The sequence below is a fragment of the Heptranchias perlo genome, chromosome 15 (assembly GCF_035084215.1).
Source record: "Heptranchias perlo isolate sHepPer1 chromosome 15, sHepPer1.hap1, whole genome shotgun sequence".
Taxonomy (NCBI): domain Eukaryota; kingdom Metazoa; phylum Chordata; class Chondrichthyes; order Hexanchiformes; family Hexanchidae; genus Heptranchias; species Heptranchias perlo.
Window position 1 is genome coordinate 3,205,439 of NC_090339.1, and position 27,454 is coordinate 3,232,892.

At 46.4% G+C, this 27,454-nt stretch overlaps 2 protein-coding genes across 2 annotated transcripts in view; one reads left to right on the forward strand and one right to left on the reverse strand.

Annotated features, from left to right (window-relative positions):
* Positions 1 to 27,454, forward strand: part of LOC137332839 (interferon-inducible GTPase 5-like) — a 380,546-nt gene that overhangs the window by 58,611 nt on the left and 294,481 nt on the right. The window lies entirely within an intron of this gene.
* On the reverse strand, positions 20,975 to 22,159 carry LOC137332668 (interferon-inducible GTPase 5-like). The gene has a single exon (XM_067996613.1). The coding sequence runs from the start codon at positions 22,157 to 22,159 to the stop codon at positions 20,975 to 20,977; it is 1,185 nt and encodes a 394-aa protein (XP_067852714.1).

Sequence of the window (27,454 nt, forward strand, 5' to 3'; positions counted from 1 at the left end):
GGAATTGGAAAGATACTTGAAGGGAAAAAAATTGCAGGGCTATGGGGAAAGAGCGGGAGATTGGGAGTAACTGGATTGCTCTTACAAAGAGCTAGTACGGGCTCAGTGGGCCGAATGGCTTCCTTCTGTGCTGTAACGATTCTACATGATTCTATGATTATCTGATGCTGCTGCTTCTCATCCAATGAGAATCCAGCACAGCACAACCTCACTTGTTGCCATGGAGATTCTGCTTTTAAATCCCTGAAATCATGAATCTGAACAGAAGAGACTTCTTACTGAGACACAGAATGGGTGGAAAATCGGGGGGAGTGCGAGCTTGAGTTTCAGATATACGCTCTCGCTGGGCGAGACTCCCGACAGATGCACAGGTTCAAAAAATTCTCCGTAAGGAGTTTGTTCTATTTAAAATTAAATTTTCACGAATTTCCTTCTATGTTCTCAAGTCCCACTTTACTGGATTCTAATCACGTTGCATGTCACCTGGAAATCACTGTAGTTGTACAAATCAGGGTCTGATGGTGCATAACTGTCGGTTTTCCGGTGATTACTCAAAAAGAACAGAACAGAAGTTTCATATGCCACGGAGCTGTCTTAAGTACATCTGGCACAAAGCGTTCCCTTCTAACCTTCCAATCACTTACCTGATGATCCATCTAAAACATTCACAGTTGGTCCTAAATCACCTCCTACATCCACGAAGGAATCTCTTCTGTTGAATGCCAGAAGTTCCAAACCATGAAGGAGAACTCTTTGGATAGACATCCTAAATGCTGCAGGGTTTGGGACTTTAGTTGGTTAAATGTCAGTGATGCCCCTGGAGACACTTGGGCTGAATTTAAAGACCACCCATTTTGGGATGGATTTGGGGCAGTAAGTGCAGTAAAATGGGGCAGTGATTCACCGCACCTTTAAACAGCACAAAAACTTTCCTTGAAAAAAATCGCCAGTCCAATTTACAGCTCGGTCTAACAGAATTAAACAGGCTCAAGTGAGCACAACTAAGCTCTTCAATCCAAGTGGTGGTAAGAGCAGCAGTGAGGTATTGCTGAGGTGGATGCTGCTCAGAGTTTGATTGCCTCAACTGAGGTTTGGTGTTACATTGCCGGTACATCAATCCCTAAAATGTTTGGAGGCTCTGTCAGGACTTTTGCTGCTACTTTTACTCTGCTCTGTAAAAAGTACCGCTCTGGATTGGGAACATGGATTTTCCAATGGGAATCCCTCCATTCCTTTTTTGTGAAGAGGTGGATGACAAGGAGTTACAGCGAGTTACATCAAAACTACAGCACAGAAACGGACCATTCAGCCCAACTGGTCTATGTCTATGTCGGCATTTATGCTGCACACGAGCCTCTTCCTTCCCTATCCTATCAGGATCACCTTCTATTCCTTTCTCCCTCATGTGATTATCCAGCTTCCCATTAAATGCATCTATGCTATTTGCCTCACCTACTCCTTGTGGTAGCTCGTTCCACATTCTAACCACTCTTTGGACAAAGAAGTTTCTCCTGAATCCTTTATTGGATTTTTTAGTGAATATTAGTGACTATTTTATATTGATGACCTCTAGCTTTGGTGGAAGGAGGCTCATGGAACTCAATGTAACTGCAATGCCAACATGAGATCAAAATCTCCCTAATCAAATCTCTTTTGAAGACTGGGCCCATGTGATTTGGCATCCGAGGCTGCTGAGTGAGGGATGCCCATTTCTCCATTGTCCGTGGAGGAACAGCACCCTTCCTCTCTTCCACTCCCACATCCTCATGCTCATTAGTGCTCTGTGCCTCACACGATGAAAACCCTCTGATCACCAGCTACTTCCTCCCAAGTGGGTGTCTCTGTGCTGGTGCTTGTGCGAGTAAGATGCCATGACCCATTGGTGTAGAGGTAGCAGCAGTTAAGGCAATGAATCTGGCAGCTAATTCCCCAGTGGAAATGCCTCGATGGTCATCATCCTGACCAACCTCCTCCTGCAAGGCTTCCCCGATGATGTGAAACACAGAAGACTTTAGTTGCGCACACTGTGACAATCCCCCTTGAAGAAATAGTGGCTGAGTGTAAGGACATTGCAATACTTGGAGAAGGTGCACAAAGCTGAGACTTTTACCAACCTTCTGTCGCCACTTTGCCTCCTACCTCACCCTCTCCCACAGGTTCTCCTCTCTGCCTCCTCTTTATCTTCGCTCACGGTTTTCAGCACTGCTGCTCCTCCCCTGGTTATATTTCTCTGCCACTGGTTGTAGACCAGCTTTTCCTTTGTGGGGAGGGAAAGCATTCAGGGCATATGAGTGGCATGGAGATTTTCCCCTTTCTGAGTACATGGTGTTGAAATATGGAGGTGCACTGTCACTTTAAATGAAATGGCCTTGAAGATTAGCCGTAGCCCTTGTGGCAGGAAAAGGGAGTGACCAGAGTGGTTTTGAGTAAAGATGTTGCTTGAGTGTTTGCAGAGGTTGCCCTTTGCAGATGTGAATTTGTGAATTCCCTTGAAACCCAGATGTTGAGAAGGAAGGAAAATGAGAGGTGAGGAGCTGAGTGAAGGCTGTCTGAGTGGTAGACGATGTGGATTGGCACCAATACCTAGCCTTACCTTGGCTACCCTTGTAAGGTCACTGAACCTCTTCCCGCACTGTGTGGTAGTTCTAGGGATGGTGCAGTTTGCACTCCCTCCGGACAGCCTCCACTGCCCTCTTATGGGACTTCCTGCCCTCAATGCTCTGCAGTCTGCCTCTTCTGGTCCTCATCAACCAGCAACACCTCCAGAGATCCACCTGAGAATGGAGGGGCCCACGCTGCTGACCCTGACACCCTGACCCCCGTGGATGATCCCCCTGCTGTCACTTCACACATTGCTGCCGTTCTCCTTCTTTCCTGCTGCTCAGAAAGTGATGTTACCCGTTAACTGGCATTAAGAGTCATCCACGTAGTGTGGGACTGGAGTCAAAGGTAGGTCAGACCCAGAGAGAGATGGCAGGTCATACAAACATACAAACATATGGAAATGAGGGGCAGGAAAAGACCAGCTGGTTCATCAAACCTGCCCCACTCTCTTGATACCTGGAGCATCGTGATTCAACACTTCCTACCCCACTGCCTATATCTGAAATTCAGGCTCGCACAGCCCCCGATTTTCCACCCATTCTGTGTCTCAGTAAGAAGTCTCTTCTGTTCAGATTCATGATTTCAGGGATGGAAAAGCAGAATCTCCCTGGCAACAAGTGAGCTTCCACTGTGTTAGATTCTAATTGGATAGTGTACATGAACCTGACCACTCCTACAAAAGGCTCTGTTATTAGAACAGTTCAGCACTGTCACCATTTACTCCCAGTGTGGGTGAGACACTGAAGCAGCAGGACCGGTCACTCTGGACCAGTCATTCTGGAGCAGTCACTCTGCCTCTTCTGGTCCTCATCAGCCAGCAACACCTCCAGAGATCCACCTGACATACCCCGGATCCTGAGACTGTGACCCCTGGTTCTGGACTCCCCAGCCATCGGGAACATCCTCCCTGCATCTAGTCTGTCTAGAATTCTCTATGTTTCGATGAGATCACCTCTCATACTTCTAAACTCTCGTGAATATAGGCCTAGCCGACCCAATCTCTCCTCATACGTCAGAACTAGCCGCGTCTCTAGCCAAGCTGTTCCAGTACAGCTACAACACTGGCATCTACCCGACAATGTGGAAAATTGCCCGGGTATGTCCTGTCCACAAAAAGCAGGACATATCCAATCCGGCCATATTATTAGATTACACTGCAATTGGCTCTATACTATTGGATTATACTGCAATTGACTGTACTATTAGATTATACTGCAATTGACTCTATACTACTGGATTATACTGCAATTGACTCTGTACTATTAGATTATATTGCAATTGACTCCTTACTATACTACTTGGTCAGGTCATTGTACTTTTTTCTGCATTGGTCCCCTGTCCGTGGGACTGTGGAGTTTGCAGTGAGGGTCTCTGACACCTCCCTCCATGTCACCATACTAATTTTGGAGGGAGCCCTCACCCTTGCAGTCCCAGCAGCCCCTCACGCCTCCTCTCGACATCGTCCAGGAGGGCCCAGAGCTCTTCCTCGCTAAAGTTCTGGGCTCTTTTTGGATTCCTCTTGAGACACATTTCTGTGGTGAAGTGTTCCTGCAAAACACTGTGACTTACATTTTACTGCATTGTAAAAAGATTTTTAAGAAGTTTTTGTAAATATTAGTAACTTTTTAAAATTGATTTCAGGTCATTTCAGAAGTCTCCGATCACTCACCTCTCAGTGCCAGACCTTAACTGAGTTATGGGCCCGGATATTAACTCCCATCACCTGGTGGAAACCGGGCGGGGAACAGTTAAAATCAGGTACAGCACAGGAGGATCTCCTGCACCAAACCGTGTGTGTATAAAGGCCCGAAAACACACTGAACACTGTGTCCACGAAACAAACCTACCGATTGATCACCCAACAAAACCACGTTCACACAGCACCCCATCCATTGATGAATCTAAAACTGATTTTTAAAACTTGAGTTCTCGGATAACTTGAAACTCTTCCCCAAATCCAGGAAAAAACCTGAAATTTCTCTTTATTCTTCAGCGAGCAGCCTTGACTAACAGCAAGTGTATCTCCTTTCAGTGACAGTCATTGATCCTTTTCTCATTTAAGATAATACAATGCCACACACTGATGCTTTGCAATAATTCCTAATGTTTGTATTAAACCCTCTGCCACATGGTGGAGATATGAGCAAAGTTCGACATTTTCTGGACCTGCCCCAGCATGTGGTCAGTAGAAGTATTGCATCACTTGGTGCGATATTTACAAACTCAGCTTTCGTGAATAGGTTTTCAGAATTCAAACCAGTGCAAAGAGCTTTCAACAGATGTGTGTCTGCTTGAGTTGAATTTGCACAATCCCCCCGGCTATAGATCTCTCCAAATGAAGATTAGACTGAAGAGAATTCAAATTAAATGCTTCTTTATCATAATTCAGTATTGGGGGTGAATTCCCACGAGGATTCTCCTGCTCATCCATCCCAACTTCGACCAAAGACCCGTGGAAAGAATTTGCCCCATTTTTCTGGTCTTTCCACGGCTCTTCCTGTGGAGTTGGGATCGATGAGCGGGAGAATCCTGGTGGGAATTCACCCCGTTGTGGTTTAAACTTTGCAGTCCTGACTGCTGTGTGGAATGGCTGCAGACCCCTGGGTCACATTCAGTGCTGTGCCAGTCTCTCACTCTGTCGTCTCCTTGCCAAGGTTGCCCACATTTAGAGAGAAGGAACAGCCACCCTGACTGTTCATGAGCAGGAAGCTCTCCAACTCCTTGGGAGACACACAGGAGAGTCAGTGGGAGATGGGGAAGTCGGAGGTGATGTGCTAGGAATGGGTTAATAACAGCAGGGATGATCGACAGCACAGTGAGTGGTTACAGACTCCAGACATTCAAACACTATTGTGAGGTCTCCTATCAATGCTCTGTAACATTGTCAACCTCGTTTTTGAGTGTCCCTCTTCCTAAAATTCTTCTCATTTAAACTCTCCTGGGTGATGCTTAGAATGATAGAATGATCCAGAACAGAAGGAGGTCACTCAGCCCATCCTGCCTGTGAAAGAGCTATCTAAATAATCCCACTCCCTAGCTCTTTCCCCATAGCACTGCAAATTTTTCCTTTTCAAGTATTTATCCAATTCAGAAGCATATAAAGACAAGACATCGTAGCATCACAACAACAGACAACATAGCAGAAGCTGGAAGGAGCTTCAAGTCATGAGGGCCTCAAACAACGGGCACTCTGATAGTTGCTTCTGAACATTGAGAAAATGACTCTACTTCCGAATTTCAATGAACAGACTGTACGTCTAAGTAACTTAGACAAAAAGTGTCTGCTTCTGGACTTTGACAAGAAGACTCTACTTGTGCATTTTGACAACAAGACAAACGAGAAGACACAGAACGTCACCACTTTAATACAGAACTGGGACAAAAAGGAAAACACTGATGAGCCAAGGAACCTCGACCTACCACCCGAGACATTCAACACATCACCTGTTGCCACAGCAATCAACTCCCGACTTTTGGACCTAAACGACTGCTGTGATGCATAAGATTGTATGTGCTCCTTGCTCGCAATGCTTCATGCTTGCTTATGTACTCCTTTTTCAATCATTAAATGAAGAATGTTGCAAACTCCCACTTGTATTATGGGATATTGATTGACTTGCTTCATGCTTGCTATGTGCTCTTTTTGACTCATTAAATAAAGAATCACTTTGATTAGGATGGTTGTCAGGATGGTTTTCTTTGTCTGAACACAAATAGGGCCATAGTGCAAAATGAAACTAAGATGACTAGCAATCTTAAGAAGATAAATCTAAAGGCATTGGGCCCGATATTAGCATGGCGGCGGGTTCGCAGGGGGGGGTCGACTGGGCACGTGGGTAACGCGCCCGGTGAAATCAGTCTGCTCCGCACACAATCGCAGGATAATTGGAGCCACTTGCCTGTGCTTCCAGGTTTCCCGCTAGTAAGCTGCGCGGCGGGCGGGCTGTGCATGCACAGCATTGGCTGTCAGCTGGAGGAGCCCTATTTAAAGGGGCAGTCCTCCACTGACTGATGCTGCAACAAATAGGAAAAATTACAGCACGGAGCACCCCAGGGGGAAGGCTGCTCCCAGTTTAATGATGCCTCACTCCAGGTATCATCAGATGGGGTGAGGAGGAGGGGGAGAACAGAGATCTTCCCCCCGGCGAGCGGGAGGAAGCGGCCTGCCTCTGCCACCAAGAAGGCCTGGCTCGAGGTGGCAGAGGAGGTCACCTGCACCACCAACATATCGCCCACCTGCATACAGTGCAGGAGGCGCTGCAATGACCTAAGTAGCTCAGCCGAAGTGAGTACACTTACTCTCTCCCCTACACTCCATCTGTCACATCACCGCCCCCACCCCACATCTCCTTCAGTACTGCGTACACTACTCTATCACATCACCCCTCATACCCATTCAAACCTCATCCTCATCTTACCTGCACTTACTCACCTCGCCAGTACTCATCCTGCCACTATCACTCAACACAATCCTCATACAATCTCATGGCTCTATCTCATACTCACCCTCTCATAGATCTCTTTCATGGTCACCCTCACTCAACCTGCCACTACCTGTGCTGTCGCCACAGGGCATGCATCACAGATGTGCAGTAGGAAGTGTAAGGCAAACGTGTCGTGAGCATGAAGGGGATGCACAAGGGTGTTTGAGGGTTTGTCATGGTTTTTACTTATATTTAATTTCTGAGCAACTCACATCACGTATTATATTGGCACCACTACTGCCACGTCTTTTGCGAATCTTGTGTGGTTTGTGCAATAATGCCCTTTCCTGAGGATCACTATGAAGATCCACAAATGATGCCACCCATTGTGTCACTGCAGAGTGGGTGTAGGTGTATTTGCAGGGCTCTTTTGTGCAGACGGCTGAGAGACGTCGGCGATGTCCCCGGTGGCACCCTGGAAGGATGCGGAGGAGAAGTTGTTGAGGGCAGTGGTGACTTTGACAGCGACAGGTAAGAAGATGGTGCTCGGGCCAGCCAGGAGCAGCTCGGCATGAAGGAGGCTGCAGATGTCCACGACTACATGTCGAGTGACTCTGAGCCTCCGTGTGCACTGCTGCTCAGAGAGGTCCAGGAAGCTGAGCCCCGGTCTGTAGACCCTGTGGCGAGGGTAGTGCCCTCTGCGACGCATCTCTATCTGCAGTTGCCCTCCCTCCTGCTGTGCAGGTGGATGTGTCACAGCACTGTGTTGTGGAGCTCCACGTGTCAGAGGTGGACGGCGTGGCCGGTGAGGCTGGTGAGGCTGGTGATGCTGTTCGCCCTCTGAGGAGGTCATGATTGCTGTATGATCTCTTGTGGTATCAAAGTTTGATCCCCAGCCTTTTTGGTCTGTAAAAATGTATCGGAAATCCCCCATCATCAGTCCCACATCGATGTATGGGTCCAGCACTGCCCGTGTAACATCCTGTGGGATTCACCAGAACTGTTGGCAAACTATTTCAGTGCACAGTCCGGACAATAGGACCCAGGAGCGTGAATTATCATTAGCAAACTGTCTAAGATTACTGGAAAGTTGACTCTGAACCCAATAGGGTAGGTGAATGCCTATGGTCTGTTGTAACAATATTTTGGAGCCACCCATGATTGCTTAAATATCGAGACAAACCACAGCCCAAGATACCTGCTTAGAAAGGTTAAGGAATCCACAGTAAATGATCTCCATTTTATCCCATAAATCCCGTGATTCAGTAATTGCCATATTTACAAGTTCATGAGCCGTGCCTGATTCAGCCTCGAGCGATGCTTTAATGGGATGGGCCATTGCTTGTTCATCTTCACCCAATGCCTGTAGTTTGTTCACGAGGACCTCATTACACAGCATTAAGGGATGCTGCTCCCAGTCCTACTCTGGCCGCTAGGGGGTCTAGAAGGTCACATTTTACCCTAATTTGGACACTGGACAAGGACTGTGAACAATTATTATACTTCCACCACACATCAAACAAAGAAAATGGGGAAGAAACATGCACAATTTTCCAACTCATAAGCTGATACAATGTACGATTCAGGTGGGGCATTGGAACAACAGGACCTGGTCTGATCTGGGCCGGGCACACATCACACGGAGACATTGTTGTGCCCCTTCCCAGTACAGGGGTGGTAAAGACATCCACCTTAGAGCAGGGCAAAGGGTTCACCCTTATAGAAACCGACATCCTTTTACCTGCTGTCCCACACAAGCATCTCAGGACAGTGGAAGTGTTACATGTAACCTCTCCCAATATTGCCTCTGTGTGTATGTGAAGTATGTTATACAGATGTTCAGGCAATATTCCATTGTTGGGTGAAAGGGTTTACGTGTCAGAGGTTTCATTATCAGGCCTCCACACAGTGAGGAAGACACTGAGGATGGTTCCATCATCAGCCAATCACACTAGACCACTGATGTCGAGTCCGAGCCCCTTTTGTGAACGGACCTCATTATGGAAGTTTTATTGTAACTAATCATAGTGGCCCCTGTGTTCGTTACTGCATCTCTGAATAGATCGCACACCTGCGACGTGCAATGTGCACTCTTCCTCCCCCTCCTTCATACACGTATCAAGGCTGAATCGTTCATTAATTTACACCATAAACATCCTGGCGTAAACATAACAGTCATATAATATTGTCCCCACATTCCATTCTTGTAAGGATCTTTGGTCTGCTGTCCATAACTGATCCATTGATTCTCAAAACATCTCACCGAGCCGTTATACCAACACAAAGTCTCATTTCAGGTCACATCAGTAAAAGCAGACCCAGAGATATGATGGTGACCATTTACTTCTCCCGCCCAGTCAGTCCGATGCATAATAGGGCTCGGTCAGACAGAGACAAAAGGGTCAGAGGTGAAAGGTTTTTGCGTACCAATAGACACCAACAATATTGTTGCCACCACGAGCAACAACAGACCACAGGCAGGAGGGTTGGACCATGATCCGTTTCTCCCTCCATCTCCTTGGATCATTACTGCATTCACTATCAGGGATTCTTCATCAGCGGTCATCTGTAAGAGAAACAAAGTTTTCATCACTTGCTCCAACTTCTTCCCATTCTCCTGACTGTTTCCAAGGTTTAAGCAGAGTCAAGCACATACTAGAAAGCAAGGGAACATCACAGCTGCTTGTGGAGGGGGTTAACTTCTCTGTCGTAAAAAGGAGATGGACCCAGACACCATTAACCACCTTGCTCCACACAGCTTCCACAGCCTTCAAGCAAACTCAAAAAACACTCTACCAAATGAAAAAGAACCAAACCCTTTATTAATTTATGTTTGAATCATTGTGCCTTGAAAACTTACACAAAGATCCCAATACAACTAAATTCAGAAAATAAATGTCCTCTCCTCTGACCCAAACACTGTGAATCGATTCTGTGGAACAATCCAACCACAAGATATCCCCAGATTGTTCACACACCCAGCAATAGTTCCTTTAATCATTCTCTTTCCCTTTCATGGTCACTTTGTTTTGCCCACAGTCAATCACAAAATCAAAGGTTGCTGCAGGTTAACTAACAGCTTTCACATTCCAGAACCACATGGCGCCTTGTACTAAATCAGTGTTAGATAACAAAACATCCTTCTCTGATCACAAATAAACAGCAAATACCCAGTAATCACGTTAACTCTTTCAAATGACTGTAAAAACACTGAATATAACTGAAGGTAAAGTCAGCCTTCACAGTTAAACAGAATATAGTAACATCCTTCGTCACTGAAAAAAAAAATAGCCACAACCAATAGCATTAAAACATTCACAGGCTTTTTAAAGAGACAGTACACTGAAAACAAAAGAACTTCTGCCAGAGACTAATGTATCTTACTCCTGCTTTGTCTCATTTTCCCTTTCGTGTCCCGAATGGATTAAGTTGGGTTACATGCTTCCATCAGACGCCCAGTTTTCCCATGTTGACAGCATATAAAGAGGGTCCCAGTCTGTCAACGGCTGGAAATGGACCTTTCCATTTTACCGAACCAAAAGGTTCCATGGGCCTTAGACTCAGGCCCATAACCTTCTGTCCAACTTCCATTTCAGAAACCTCTGACATGCAATCCTACAGACAAGGTTAGCTTTGTCAGTAGCATCCACACTCACATGTTCAGCGAGGAGATGATCTTTAAAGCGTTGCAATCACTCCTGATGTAAGACCTGTGTCTGATCCTTAAGGGAAAAGGGAGAAAGAAGATTCTCCCAGAATGGCATTGGACGGTCCTTCAGTGCTTCGTATGGTGCAAACCCTGTAGATTTGCACATCCCAGCACGGATAGGCATCAAAACAAGGGGAAGGACCAAGTCCAAATTGGAACCGGTCTGATGAAGAGATTTAACTAATTTCTTTTTAATGGTGCCATTCACACGTTCCACTTGTCCTGCTGCTTGGGGGTGGTAAGTAATATGCAATTTCTGATCAATCTCGAGTATTTCCAAGATACCTTTTACCACAGGCCCCCACAAACGAGGATCCATTATCAGAGTCGACGATCCGAGGGATCCCCCGCTGAGGAAAGACATCAGAAACAAGTTTAGTAGCAGGAGTTTCAGGCGTCTGATTGTGGGTAGGAAGAGCCTCTACCCACTGTGAGAATAGATCTCCCACAGCCAGGAGATATTGATGACCCCGTGAGGATATAGGTCAGGGCTCTGTATAATCAATCTGTATTTGATCCCATGGCCTCGAGGGTTGTTGATGGAATCATAACACCCCGTTTCTGTTTCCTACAGGGTCAAATCTAGAGCATATCACACATCCTGCCACAAAATCTTTAATATCCTGTCTCATACCCAGGCACCATCAAATTTGTCCTAATTGTTCCTCCGTATCTCCCCATTTAGGGTGTCTGCCTGTGTTACAGTCATGGATCCACTGCATTAAATCTTTCTGACTTGAATTGGGAACCACCACAATTTAACCCCATCCTGTACATGGGAAAGGAGCTCCTGATGTCGTTCAATCATCCCATCACCCAGAGCAACAGGTTGATCAGTAGATATCAGAGGCACGAACTGCTCATCCTGACACTGTGAGTCATGGAGCAAACCAGGCGGAGCAGATCATTTCATCTTCACTCTAGTTATCACCGCAGCTACAGGTATCGCCGCAAAAGTGATATCGCAGGGCCATGGAGGGGCTCCAGAGCTGCCTGTTTTGTGCCTCATCTGCCAGTGGCCGTTTATTCCCATGGGCCTTAACTTTCACAAGTGACATCCACGTGTTCTGATGTACCCGATCCTGTATAGCTTGTCACATGGAACCAAATTTAATCGCATCACCATCGGTGGCCTTCAAATCATTATTCGCCCACCATAGGCCCATATGGACTGTATTGTATCGTTTGAATTGTGATATTTGGATTGTACTGTTTACAGCTCGCAGGAATAATGCCTTCCCCTCCTCACCATGACCACATATTCGCAAAATCCATTAAAAGACCCTCTCTCTCCAGGACAGATGCCCCAATCATCTCTTTTCCCACATCAACGACCATCTCATCCTCAAACTCCCATTCCCCAAATTTCACCTTCACTCTCTTTGCCACTTTAGCCTTTTGGGAATATCCATAACACCATCAATGGACTTTTCACAATTAAATATGTCACTTGCTTAGTAAAACTAACACCTGCCCCACGATCTAATAACATAAAGTTTATCCCCCCCCCCCCCCCAATGGTGGTTTGGACCATGGGGAGACCCAGCTGTCCAATAATAAAGCCTCCACAAAGGACACCTGGAAAACGGGGTTTGACTTCCCAATGCTGAGCCCCCCCACCCCGGGGGTAATACCCACCACAGGGAGATCTGAGCCCCCCACCCCGGGTTATTACCCACCACAGGAAGACCTGAGCCACTCCCACTCCCGGGATATTACGCACCACAGGGAGACCTGAGCCCCCCACCCCGGGGGTATTACCCACCACAGGGAGACCTGAGCCACTCCCCCCGGGGTATTACCCAACACAGGGAGACTTGAGCCCAGTCCCTGGGATATTACCCACCACAGGGAGAGCTGAGCCTGGTCCCTGGGATATTGCCCACCACAGGGAGAGCTGAGCCCGGTCCCTGGGATATTGCCCACCACAGGGAGAGCTGAGCCCGGTCCCTGGGATATTGCCCACCACAGGGAGAGCTGAGCCCGGTCCCTGGGATATTGCCCACCACAGGGAGAGCTGAGCCTGGTCCCTGGGATATTGCCCACCACAGGGAGAGCTGAGCCCGGTCCCTGGGATATTGCCCACCACAGGGAGAGCTGAGCCTGGTCCCTGGGATATTACCCACCACAGGGAGAGCTGAGCCTGGTCCCTGGGATATTGCCCACCACAGGGAGAGCTGGCATGGTCTTATTGAGCTTAAGTGCCTGTACCTCTTTCTCTAACCATTGCTTATCCACTAACAGCTGGTGAAATGGGATCCATCCTTCACGTCTCCCGTCTCTACCTTCTGCATGACCCCTGTCCCTGTCACGGCCTCTCCAGGGAAAGTTCTCTCTGGGCTGCCCCCACCTTCCACTCGCCAGGTCTGTGCCTCATGCACACTAATCTGGGGCACCTTGTACAAATGTTCAGTACGCTTCATGAACTGGTCATAGTCCTGTTGCTTTCTGTATTAATCTACCTTCTCTAATAGGTCAGTCGGTAGGACTGCCCATATCATATCCCCCTGCTGCTCATCTCCCCATCGCCCAGCTCTTCCCAGAACGTGTGGATGTCGGTCAAACATTCGTTCTGATATTAGCGGCAGAGTTCCGTCAGGCGTGATGGCCAAAGACTTAACCTGCTGGATCTCAGTCATGGGACCAAAAATCGTCTGCAAACTCCCCTGCTCAACGTCTCTAGGTCCAACCTGCCCCATAATCTGATAAAAAGTGGAGCCCATGGCCCTCCTGATGACGGTTTCCCATTTCCTGGTCTGTCAGCTGGGTTATCTCCTTCAATCTGAGGGTTTCTAGGATCCAGCAGGTCCAGGAATTCCTTTCTCTGGGCATTGCTTCTAACATATCAACAATAGCCTTTAAGTCTGCTATACGAGGGGGAGTGGTCAATGTGGAAGTTACTGTGGTCTCCCTATTGGTAAGAGTGTGTTCCTCACTACCACTAGCGGGTATATCCTCATCAGCAGAGGCCGGTAACTGCTCCTCACCTCCGCCTATTCGGGACCTTTGGCAACCAGAGTGGACTCGGTCATTCTACTTTTTTTTAGTGGATTGCTGTGTCGGTTATGAAGGAATTCGTTCTGAGCTTGGACCCTTACAAGCTCAGTTCAACTCCTCCCAGGGATACAGAGGGGGTGGGGGTGCTGTGGGGTTAATGATGGAGATGGGCATACCTCTGTGAGTCACTAGAGCATTATCGGGGCAGTTACAAGAAAGTTCTATCTGTGGTCTGTCCACCTCACCTTCTAAACTGTGTACCTTATCTTCCAACTCCTCTCCCTCATCACTCATTCGTTCCATACATTGTGACCAGCCAGGAAGGAATTGGGAGCTTGTACAGCGTGGACCATGACTGTATCTGCTCCTCCTTAAATTTCTCTATTTCTGCCTTCAATACTCTATTTTCAGCCCGTGTCTGATCACGCTGCCTCCAGAGGGCTCCAATTCCCAGACACAGTCCCTGCAACAGATGTGTTCTCTGTCTTCTGTCTTTCTGTTTCTGCTGACACACTTTCTCCAGTACCTGCTCAATCTCCTCCCAGCTCACTTTTAAAATTTCTCTAGAGAATCCGCAGGGTCCCCCTTTACTTCTAATCCAGTCAGAAATTTCCAAAGGGAACACCTTGATGGAGAAACCTTCTATTTTGTCTGATTCCATCCAATTCCCGAGATCGTGATTCCCAGGAGCTCGTTATACCCACTGTCGATATTAAACAGACTCACCATCCGCGGATTAATTGGATGAATTCACAGCACCAATTGTTAACCTCCTTCCTTCTAAGGTTCACCACAAGACGATTCGAGTAAGTACGAGACACTTGATAGTGGAGTACACGGAACAGACTTTATTCATATCCAGTACAGGTGATCAATCCATACCGTATACAGGAGCAGCTTCAGGTCCCTCTCTCCATCAAGCTCTCCCAACTAACTCTGGGAAACCCCACTCTTATACACCTCAGTTTGCTGACTTCCAAGGTACATTTCACAGATATGTCTTCGTGATTCATCTGTTCTTGCATCTTTCAAGAATAGCTTATTTATCTAAACAGTCTTTGTTGCTTACTTCAAAAGACATTTCATAAACAGGATTTCCTGATCTATCTGTTTTTGGAACCTTTAAAGAACAGTTTATTGACAGCTTATTTACCCAGAGATCCACTCTATCCCATGGTTAATTGATCCCTCTGTCTATATTTATTAACCAGTCCCTAAAGTTATATATCAATCACTCATGGTCGATGTGGTCCCAGATATTGTCTCTTTGCACAGGAATCCCTTGTCGATCATTATCAGACCTTTGAAGTAGGCCGTATGATCCATCCTTCCTTCTCCCAATTCCCCTCTGGTTTACTGTTTACCTGAGAAAGCCTGTTGCTTCCATGACCAGTTGTAGTTATACAGGTTAGTACGATTATTAACCTTTAACTCTCCAACATGTCCAACATATCCAGGGTTAGTGGTTGAGACAGAAACAATGCGTTTGCAACCATCTTCTTGTCTAGCAACTAGCCAGGGGATCAACCCTGGTTCAATGAGGAGTGGAGAAGAACATGCCAGGAGCAGCACCAGGCGTACCTAAAAATGAGGTGCCAGTCTGGTGAAGCTACAACACAGGACTACATGCATGCTAAACAGCAGAAGCAACATGCTATAGACAGAGCTAAGCGTTTCCACAACCAATGGATCAGATCAAAGCTCTGCAGTCCTGCCACATCCAGTCGTGAATGGTGGTGGACAATTAAACAACTAACGGGAGGAGGAGGCTCTGCAAACATCCCCATCCTCAATGATGGCGGAGTCCAGCAAGTGAGTGCAAAAGACAAGGCTGAAGCATTTGCAACCATCTTCAGCCAGAAGTGCCGAGTGGATGATCCATCTCAGCCTCCTCCCGATATCCCCATCATCACAGAAGCCAGTCTTCAGCCAATTCGATTCACTTCACGTGATATCAAGAAGAGGCTGAGTGCACTGGATACAGCAAAGGCTATGGGCCCCGAAAACATCCCAGCCCTGTGCTCCAGAACGAACCGCGCCTCTAGCCAAGCTGTTCCAGTACAGTTACAACACTGGCATCTACCTCACAAAGTGGAAAATTGCCCAGGTATGTCCTGTCCACAAAAAGCAGGACAAATCCAATCCGGCCAATTACCGCCCCATCAGTCTACTCTCAATCATCAGCAAAGTGATGGAAGGTGTCGTCGACAGTGTTATCAAGCGGCACTTACTCACCAATAACCTGCTAAATGATGCTCAGTATGGGTTCTGCCAGGACCACTTGGTTCTAGACCATATTACAGCCTTGGTCCAAACAAAAATAGCTGAATTCCAGTGGTGAGGTGAGAGTGACTGCCCTTAAAATCAAGACAGCATTTGATTGAGTGTGGCATCAAGGAGCCCGAGAAAAATTGAAGTCAATGGGAATTAGGAGGAAAACTCACCAGTGGCTGGAGTCACACCTAGCACAAAGAAAGATGGTGGTGGTTATTGGAGGCCAATCATCTCAGCTCCAGGACATTGCTGCAGGAGATCTTCAGGGCAAAGTCCGAGGCCCAACCATCTTCAGCTGCTTCATCAACGATCATCCCTCCATCATAAGTTCAGAAATGGGGATGTTCGCTGATGATCGCACAGTGTTCAGTTCCATTCGCAACCCCCCATATAATGAAGCAGTCCGTGCCCTCATACAGCAAGATCTGGACAACATCCAGGCTTAGGCTGATAAGTGGCAAGTAACATTCGCGCCAGACAAGTGCCAAGCAACAACCATCTCCAACCAGAGAGAATCTAACCACCTTCTCTTGACATTCAACAGCATTATCATCACTGAATCCCCCACCAACAACATCCTGGGGAATCACAATTGACCAGAAACTTAACTGGACCAGCCACATAAATACTGTGGCTACAAGAGCAGGTCAGAGGCTGGGTATTCTGTGGCGGGTGACTCACCTCCTGACTCCCCAAAGCCTTTCCACCATCAACAAGGCACAAGTCAGGAGTGTGATGGAATACTCTCCACTTGCCTGGATGAGTGCAGCTCCAACAACACTCAAGAAGCTCGACACCATCCAGGACAAAGCAACTGCTTGATTGGCACCCCATCCACCACCCTAAACATCCACTCACTTCATCACCGGCTCACCGTGGCTGCAGTGTGTACCATCCACAGGATGCACTGCAGCAACTCGCCAAGGCTTCTTCGACAGCACCTCCCAAACCAGCGACCTCTACCACCTAGAAGGATAAGGCAGCAGGCATATGGGAACACCACCACCTGCACGTTCCCCTCCAAGTCACACACCATCCTGATTTGGAAATATATCGCTGTTCCTTCATCGTCACTGGGTCAAAATCGTGGAATTCCCTACCTCACAGTACTGTGGGAGAACCTTCACCTCATGGAATGCAGCGGTTCAAGAAGGCGGCTCACCACCACCTTCTCAAGGGCAATAAGGGATGGGCAATAAATGCTGGTCTTGTCAGCGACCCCCACATCCCATGAATGAATGAAACAAAATGCTGTACATGGTGGGTCATCCAGAACCGGCATTTGAAACACAATGAAGGAAGTTTGTGAGACCATGCAGACCACCCTGGAAATCAGGGAGGGACACAAGGAAGTGGTCAGAGATGGTCTTTTTATGATTGAGACCATGGGAGTAGAGAGGCTGCAGGAGATAGCAAGGCTGATGGAGGAAAGAGGGAGACAGGGTTGGGCTTGGAGTCAGTAGATCATGAAGATTTGAAGGAGAGGAGTTTACAATGACTGTGCTTCAAAAGTACTTTATTGGCTGCAAAGTGCTTTGGCACATCCTGAAGATGTGAAAAGTCCTATTTGAAAGCAAGTTTTCTTTCTTTCTTTCCTTCTTTCTGTTGCTTTTTTTAAGTCTTTTTCTTTCTTGTTGTTCACAGCTCATCTTGAACATCAGAGTAGTGTCATCAGCCATGATTGCATGGGGTACATTGCTCTGCCTGAATAATGCAAGTGTCTTGGATTGGTGCAGAACAAAAACTTCACAGGTGGCAATGTTTTAATGTGGAATTAGTTGGTTGGCATCACACACAAGGTCCACATTCCTGTTGGTGCAATTGAGGGGTTTTCAAATGGTGCCTGTTACAAGTTTGGGTCTGCCATAGATATCTCCATTGGTTCAGTGACATCAGTCACTCGTGTAAGTGGATCCCACGTCCTTTATGTTCTGGGTTGACTCATGCTGCCCAATATTCTTATATGACAGTGTAACTCAAGGAACGTAACACACAATCTGACATGCAAAGTGGATAATGTGTCCTTCACATGTGGCCTCATGATGTTTCTCCGATATTTCATTGGACAGAACTGTTTACACTTCAGGCAGGTGAGGCCGGATCGAATGATTAAGCTGTTTTATTTCTCAGACAGAAGTTGAACATACAGAGTAATGTTTATGATCAGACTCACCTCAGTACTCACCTTGCATACTAATACAAGATGAAACGCAGAAATCGAAAAGTTGCTGTCCGAGTTGCGCCACTCCACTGTTAGCTTCATGAAAACGGCATCTCGCTGTCTGGCATTTAAGGGAAGCTGGATAAGATCAATATTTTGTGTATGTTGGAGGTTTGGGTCGGTTTCATTAATAACGTAGCCTGTCGACAGTTTTGCTCGGGTTCAGTGAGGTAGCACACTGCCAGCAAAATGAAAGGAACTGAAATTGGGGATGAATTCTGTAGCTGCTCCACCAGTAGCGCAATCACAGTGAGATACTTTTGCCAAAAGATGAATCTACCTTCCTGACTATTGTACCTTGGTGACCAGTGTACCTTGGCGACCCAGTTTGTGTTAGTGACCCATTGGACGTTGGTGACCCATTGGACGTTGGTGACCCATTGGACGTTGGTGACCCATTGGACGTTGGTAGCTCATTGTACCTGCCAGCAAAATGAAAGGAACTGAAATTGGGGAGGAATTCTGTAGCTGCTCCACCAGTAGCACAGTCACAGTGAGATACTTTTGCTAAAATATGAATCTAACTTCCTGACCAGTGTACCTTGGTGACCCAGCGTACCTTGGTGACCCAGTGTATCTAGTGGACCCATTGTACCTTGGTGACCCAGTGTATCTAGTGGACCCATTGTACCTTGGTGACCCAGTGTATCTAGTGGACCCATTGTACCTTGGTGACCCAGTGTATCTAGTGGACCCATTGTACCTTGGTGACCCAGTGTATCTAGTGGACCCATTGTACCTTGGTGACCCAGTGTATCTAGTGGACCCATTGTACCTTGGTGACCCAGTGTATCTAGTGGACCCATTGTACCTTGGTGACCCAGTGTATCTAGTGGACCCATTGTACCTTGGTGACCCAGTGTATCTAGTGGACCCATTGTACCTTGGTGACCCAGTGTATCTAGTGGACCCATTGTACATTGGTGACCCAGTGTATCTAGTGGACCCATTGTACATTGGTGACCCAGTGTATCTAGTGGACCCATTGTACCTTGGTGACCCAGTGTATCTAGTGGACCCATTGTACCTTGGTGACCCAGTGTATCTAGTGGACCCATTGTACCTTGGTGACCCAGTGTATCTAGTGGACCCATTGTACCTTGGTGACCCAGTGTATCTAGTGGACCCATTGTACCTTGGTGACCCAGTGTATCTAGTGGACCCATTGTACCTTGGTGACCCAGTGTATCTAGTGGACCCATTGTACCTTGGTGACCCAGTGTATCTAGTGGACCCATTGTACCTTGGTGACCCAGTGTATCTAGTGGACCCATTGTACCTTGGTGACCCAGTGTATCTAGTGGACCCATTGTACCTTGGTGACCCAGTGTATCTAGTGGACCCATTGTACCTTGGTGACCCAGTGTATCTAGTGGACCCAGTGCATCTTGGTGACTCTGTGTTCCTTGTTGATACAATCTATTTTTTAATTATTTTACTCTTGGCTTGAATGAGCCTGAATGAAGTTTCTGAGAACCTTATTAGATCCATGAGATTGTATGAACTGATTGAATGCCAATATATCGAACTCAAATACATTTATTTAACCCTTTAGTCGGATTTTGATATTACATTTAGCAATGGGCTGTGCAAATTGAGGAAACCAAGGTGAAGTGTTTTGTCAGGATAAACCAGAGACTATCCAAAGAAGGTAAGTTTGGCATCTGCTCTACCAATATTGTACCCAGTTTATTTTAGGATTTACCTGTACCAAGGAGATGTGACTTCAGATCAAAGTGCAACACACTTAGAAACCCACAGGAGCAAACCATCACTGGGGATGTGATCAGCTGAGTACAAAAGGGCACCATCTGAAAACTAGATTGGAGTCTACCAGTGATATTGAAGGTTTATAAGAAGCTTAAATTAGCTTGGGTATGGAATATCCCACATACCCGGTCCAAAAGATGTTGATTATTAACCAAGTCAGGCCAATCAACAGCAGGACTGCAGTACAAAACTAAGTAAAGTAATTCCTGCCTCCCATCGGCTTCAAAGACTGAGTCGAACACAGAGGTGCATTAACGAACACTGCTTTATTTCACAACATCTATACTAATACAATTAATACCATCACAGGGTTAAGTACTGATGGTTACAATAAAGTAGCCATGATGTGGAGATGCCGGTGATGGACTGGGGTGGACAAATGTAAGGAATCTTACAACACCAGGTTATAGTCCAACAGTTTTTCTGTTGTAACCTGGTGTTGTAAGATTCCTTACGATAAAGTAGTTCAATATTTAATGTCAATCAATCACAGGTGCAACAGTAATTCAAATCCATCACACGACACCCCCATCAGTGTAGCTGGATTTCACTCAGTAACAGTGAAAGAAAAAAAAAGACTTGCATTTATATAGCGCCTTTCACCACATAGAGGGTTTTAACTATCACTATGGACACTGGGATAGCTCGGTCTCCATAGTGACAGGAAGCAGGACAAGTCATTACACTTGTGTAATGATTATCCTGAGGTGGGAATTTACAATCTCATCCTCAGTCTCTCACTGGGTGTTGGAGAGTTGACCAGTCTGATTGTGTGATGCAGATTTTAACAGGAGTGCAGTATAACAGCTCGAAGAAATCTGCAGCCAAATCTTGCAGCTACGATGCACTGAAGGAAGTGCTCATACAATACATTCAAAATGGAGGTTAACCTGTGTAACATTCGAGGTCAAACAGCACTACAGTCTCTACAAACAAAGCAGTAATGTTGATAGGTGTGACGTACAGGAGATCATGTCAATCTATTCTAAGTGCACTCCTCACCACCTGCTGCCGAGCTTCCAAATGGTCTTTTAGTGAATCCTTCAGTAACTTGTAGGTAAAAGCAAAGGACGACACTGTCCCAAAGATAGAGAGGGTCACCGGACTGAAGCTGTGTTTGATCCCAGCTATCATGCAGATGACGACGGTGATACCTAACAGTACCTTGGTAAATGCTGGTGGGATCTTACTTGGCAATCGACGACTCATTTCAGTTTTCAGAACTGAAGTGGGCTTAACAACTTTGCTGGCCAGGCTTTGCAGAGACTTGTCATTGAGTCCCACCTGTTTCTGGAGGTATATCAGCCCAGAAACTGTCAACCCAATGCCAGTAATGAAAGACAACCCTGGCACTGGCACTGCACCCACTGCTCCAGCGAGCACGGCCAACAGACAGAGTCTCTTCTTCAACATTCGCATTTTGGGTTCTGTAATTTCCAACATAATCTTTGGGAGTGAGAGCGAGAAAGCAATTGATTTTATTCTCAGGAGATCATTGGCGAGAGTCGACTTTAATTTAGGAAATTCATATTTGTCCAGGTCAAAACTTGAGATCAGAAAAATGGCTGGTGGTGTAACTCCAACACTTTGGAAGTTGCTGACACAGTCCATGCGGATTGTCCTCAGCCCTTCACTAAAGTCGGCACCTTGCATCTTCAGTGCATGGACATCATTGTCTATTTTGGACCGGACATAGTAGAACTCTTTGTCCTGTTCTTGAATCTTTTTGGCAAGCTCTGCATCGTTCTCTCTGAATCGTGACTGGGACACAATGATGAAAAAGTCATAGCTTTCAAACCTCATCATCTTTAGGTGATTACTGATTTCAAAACGGAAGGAATTTGTTCCTGGAAGATCCCAGAGTTGAACATTGGGCAGAGCTCGATAGGGATACCTGGTTGGCTCCATCCGGGTTTCTTCATTCCCAGTTGGAGCAGCTCCCTGATCTTCGCTGTGAAGACCTCTCACAGCGTTGATGAAGGTGGATTTCCCTGAGCCCGCATCACCCACCACTGCAATGTTAAGCTGCATGTTGTCTAAATTGTCTAACTTACTCTTTATCTGAAGAATCACTGCTTCCAATTCACCAGTGCTATACTCAGATTGCAGGTTCCTGCTCTCCTCAGCAGTGAAGAACTTGGAGAGTGTAGACTGGGCCATTTGATCTCTGAAAATAATATCAATACACAAATGTTACACATGAGTTCAGGAATGATTGAGAAGTTTCAGCTCTTTGGGAGGATGTGATCTGGTCCCATGTTACTGAATGTGGGCAAAGTTTGACAACAAAGTAAATTGAGTAAATAGTTGAACAAGGCTGGCTGAAAACATGGTTGGACTTCCATTTTTACTGCTACTCGTTCTTGCTCCCACGTTAAACTGCTGACTAATGTTAGACCACCAAAAAAAGGAGTTTTAAGAGTGTTAAGCACTTGTTAAAGGCCAGTCGTGACAAAACCCAACTCAGCATTGGATAATTACACCAACTGAAATCATTGCTCATAATTGTATCTGCCTTTACAGTATAGAATCATAGAAAGGTTACAGCACGGAAGGAGACCATTTGGTCCATCGAGTCCGTGCCGGCTCTCTGCAAGAGCAATCCAGTTAATCCCACTCCCCCGCCCTATCCCCGTAGCCCTGTAAACTTTTTCCCTTCAACTACTTATCCAGTTCCCTTTTGAAGGCCATGATTGAATTTGCCTCCACCAGCCTCTCAGGCAGATCCTAACCACTCTCTGTGTAAAAAGGTTTTTCCTCATATTACCTTTGGTTCTTTTGCCAATCACATTAAATCTATGCCCTCTGAGCTTGGCCTTCCGTCAATGGGAACAGTTTCTCTCGATCTATTCTGTCTTGACCCTTCCTGATCTTGAATACCTCTATCAAATCTCCTCGCAACCTTCTCTGTTCCAAGGAGATCAACCCCAGCTTCTCCAGTCTATACACATAACTAAAGTTCCCCATCCATGGTATCATTCCAGTAAATCTCTTCTGCACCCTCTCTAAGGCCTTCACATCTTTCCTAAAGTGCAGCGCCCAGAACTGGACACAATACTCCAGAACCAATTGTTTTATAAAGATTCATCATGACTTCCTTACTTTTGTACTCTCTTTCTCTATTTATAAATCCCAGGATTCCATATGCTTTTTTAACCGCTTTCTCAACCTGCCCTGCCACTTTCAATGATTTGTGTACAAATACCCCCAGAATTCTCTGTTCCTGTATCCCTTTTAGAATTGTGCCCTCTAGTTTATATTGCCTCTCCTCATTTTTCCAACTGAAATGCATCACTTCGCATTTTTCTGCGTTAAATTTCATCTGCCATCTGTCCGCCAATGCCACCAGTCTGTCAATATCCTCTTGAAGTCTATCACTATCCTGCTCACTGGTTGCGACTCTTCCAAGTTTTGTGTCATCTGCAAATTTTGAAATTGTGCCCTGTACACCCAAGTCCAAGTCATTCGTATATATCAAGAAAAGCAGTGGTCCCAGCACTGACCCCTGGGGAGCACCACTGTACACCTCCCTCCAGTCTGAAAAACAACCATTCACCACTACTCTCTGTTTCCTGTCACTTAGCCAATTCTGTATCCATGTTGCTACTGCCCCCTTTATTCCATAGGTCGCAATCTTGATGGCAAGCCTACCATGCGGCACTTTAGCAATTGCCTTTTGAAAGTCCATATGCACCACATCAACCCTCATCGACCCTCTCTGTTACCTCATCAAAAAACGCTATCAGGTTAGTTAAACATGATTTGACTTTAACAAATCCGTGCCGGCTTTCCCTGATCAATCCACACTTGTCCAAGTGACTGTTAATTCTGTCCCGGATTATCGTTTCTAAAAGTTTCCCCACCACCCAAGGTTGAACCGACTGGCCTGTAGTTGCTGGGTTTATCCGTACATCCTTTTTTGAACAAGGGTGTAACATTTGCAATTTTCCAGTCCTCTGGCACCACTCCGTACCTAAGGAAGTTTGGAAGATTATGGCCAATACCTCTGCAATTTCCATCCTTACTTCCCTCAGCAACCTAGGGTCCATCCCATTAAGTGCAGCTAAGTCTCAATTGCATCTTCCTTTACTGAGACTCTGGCTGCACCTTCTTCCTTCGCAAACATAGATAAAGGTACATAGGTAAAGACAGATGCAAAGTACTCATTTAGTTCCTCGGCCATTCCCTCTGTCTCCACGAGTAGATCTCCTTTATGGTCCCGAATCGGCCCCACCCCTCCTCTTACCACCCGTTTACTGTTTCCATGCCGATAGAAGACTTTTGGATTCCCTTTTATGTTGGCTGCCAGTCTATTCTCATACTCTCTCTTTGCCCCTCTTATTTCATTTTTCACTTCCCCTCTGAACTTTTTATATTCAGTCTGGTTCTCACTTGTGTTATCAACCTGACATCTGCCATACGCCCCTTTTTCTGCTTCATCTTGTTCTCTATCTCTTTCGTCATCCAGGGAGCTCTGGCTTTAGTTGCCCTACCTTTCTCCCTCATGGGAATGTACCTGGACTGTACCTGAACCATCTCCTCTTTAAAGGCCGCCCATTGTTCAATTGCAGTTTTGTCTGCCAATCTTTGATTCCAATTTACCCGGGCCAGATCTGTTCTGATTCCACTGAAATTGGCTCTCTTCCAATTGAGTATTTTTACTTTAGAATGGTCCGTGTCCTTTTCCATAGCTATTCTAAACCTTATGATCCTATGATCGCTGTTCCCTAAATGCTCCCCCACTGACACTTGCTCCACTTGGCCTGCCTCATTCCCCAGAACCAAGTCGAGCAATGCCTCCTTCCTCATTGGATGGGAAACGTACTGGTCAAGAAAGTTCGCCTGAACACATTTTAAAAATCCTTCTCCCTCTTTGCCTCTTTCACTATTACTATCCCAGCTTATATTAGGATTGTTGAAGTCTCCCGTTCTCACTACTCTATGGCTTTTGCACCTCTCTGTAATTTCCCTGCAAATTTGCTCCTCTATATCCTTCCCACTATTTGGTGGCCTATAGAATACACCCAGTAGTGTAATGGCACCTCTATTATTTCTTAACTCCAACCAAATAGATTCTGTCCTTGACCCCTCCAGGACATCATCTCTCTCCAGCACTGAAATATTCTCCTTAATCAATACTGACACCACCCCCCACTTTCTTTCCTTCCCTATTTTTCCTGAACACCTTGGGGGTGATTTTAAACCCTAAAAACAGGTGGGTTGGGGGTGGGTGGGAGTTGAAAATAGTTGTTTTTTGGGTCGCGAATCCAACCCGGCTTTATTTCCGGGTTTAACTTCGACGTGGAAAAGTACAGGCATCCCAATCGGAATGCCGAATCCAAAAACTTTGCAGTTGCAACCCAGAAAAACTATTTTCAACTCGCACCCGCCCCCCAACACACCCGTTTTTGGGGTTTGAAATCACCCCCCATGTATCCAGGAATATTTAGTATCCAATCCTGCCCTTTTTTGAGCCATGTCTCCGTTATTGCCATGACATCATATTCCCATGTGGCTATTTGCGCCTGCAGCTCACCAACCTTGTTCACCATGCTTCGTGCATTTACACACAAGCACTGCAAACCAGTCTTAGACTTTCTTGTATTCTCTCTTAGTCTGATCCTACCTAATACCGTACTATTTTTTATCCGAGTGCTTCCTTTCTCTCCCAATCCTTTGTGCACCTTGTTTCTCCTTTGCAATGCTACATCCTGTTGCCCATCCCCCTGCCAAATTAGTTTAACCACCGCCCCCCATCCACAGCACTAGTGAACCTCTCCACGAGGACATTGGTCACAGCTCCATTGAGGTGCAAACCATCCAGCCTGCAAAGATCCCACCTCCCCCAGAACTGGTCCTAATGCCCCAGGAATCTAAAGCCGTGGCTCCTGCACCATCTCTCCAGCCACGCATTCATCTGCTCTATCCTCCTATTTCTATACTCGCTGGTGCATGGCATCGGGAGTAATCCAGAGATTACTACCTTTGAGGTCCTGCTTGTTAATCTCTTTCCTAACTCCTTAAAATCTGCCTGCAGGACCACATCCCTCTTTCTACCTATGTCGTTGGTTCCGATATGGACCACGACCTCTGGCTGTTCAACCCCCCCTCCAGAATGTTCTGCAGTCGCTCAGTGACATCCTTGACCCTGGCACCAGGGAGGCAACATACCATCCTGGAATCAAGTCTGTGGCCGCAGAAACGCCTGTCTGCTCCATTAACTATAGAATCCCCTATCACTATTGCTCTCCTGACCGTCTCCTCCCTCCCTGTACAGCCATCCATGGTACTATGGTCTTGGCTCCGGCTGCACACCGCAGTGGAATGCTCTCCCTCACTAGTGGTTAGAGAGTGAGATGCACTCAGGGGACTCCTGCTCTACCTGCCTGGTCCTCCTTGTCTGTCTGATGATCACCCAGTCCCTCTCTGCCTGAACACTCCTAAGCTGTGGAGTGATCACCTCCTGAAACGTGCTATCCATGAAACTCTCAGCCTCACGGATACACTGCGGTGACGCCAGCTGCTGCTCAATGTCCGAAAACTGGAGCTTGAGCTCCTCCAACTGATGACACTTCCTGCACCTGTGGCCGTTCAGGACATGGGAAGCGTCCTGGAGTTCCCACATGGCACAGGATGTGCATTCCACGGGACTAAGGTTCCCTGCCATGCCTCGATTTATTAGATTATTAAATAAACTTAACTGAAAATAAACTACGCCTTAAAAAAAGCACTCACCAGAAAAAGAAATACTCACCAGCTACCAACCAATCAGCTCCTTCCCTTGTGCTGAGGCCACTTTTGATTTTCTTACCTCCCTCCCTGACGATGTAACTAGCAGGATCGATAAAGGGGAACCAGTGGATGTGGTATACTTGGATTTTCAAAAGGCATTCAATGAGGTGACAGACAAAAGGTTGTTACACAAGATAAGGGCTCATGGGATTGGGGGTAATATATTAGCATGGATAGAGGATTGGTTAACAGACAGAAAACAGAGAGTAGGGATAAACGGGTCATTCTCAGGTTGGCAGGCTGTAACTAGTGGGGTGCCGCAAGGATCAGTGCTTGGGCCTCAGCTATTTACAATCTATATTAATGGCTTAGATGAAGGGACCAAGTGTAATGTATCCAAGTTTGCTGATGATATAAAGCTAGGTGGGAAAGTAAGCTGTGAGGAGGACACAAAGAGTCTGCAAAGGGATATTGACAGGTTAAGTGAGTAGGCAAGAAGGTGGCAGGTGGAGTATGATGTGGGGAAATGTGAGGTTATTCACTATAGAAAAGAAAAATGGAATAGTTTTTAAATGGTGAGAAACCATTGAATGTTGGTGTTCAGAGAGATTTGGGTGTTCTTGTTCACAAAACACAAAATGTTAACATGCAGGTACAGCAAGCAATTAGGAAGGAAAACAGTATGTTGGCCTTTATTGCAAGGAGGTTGGAGTACAAGAGTAA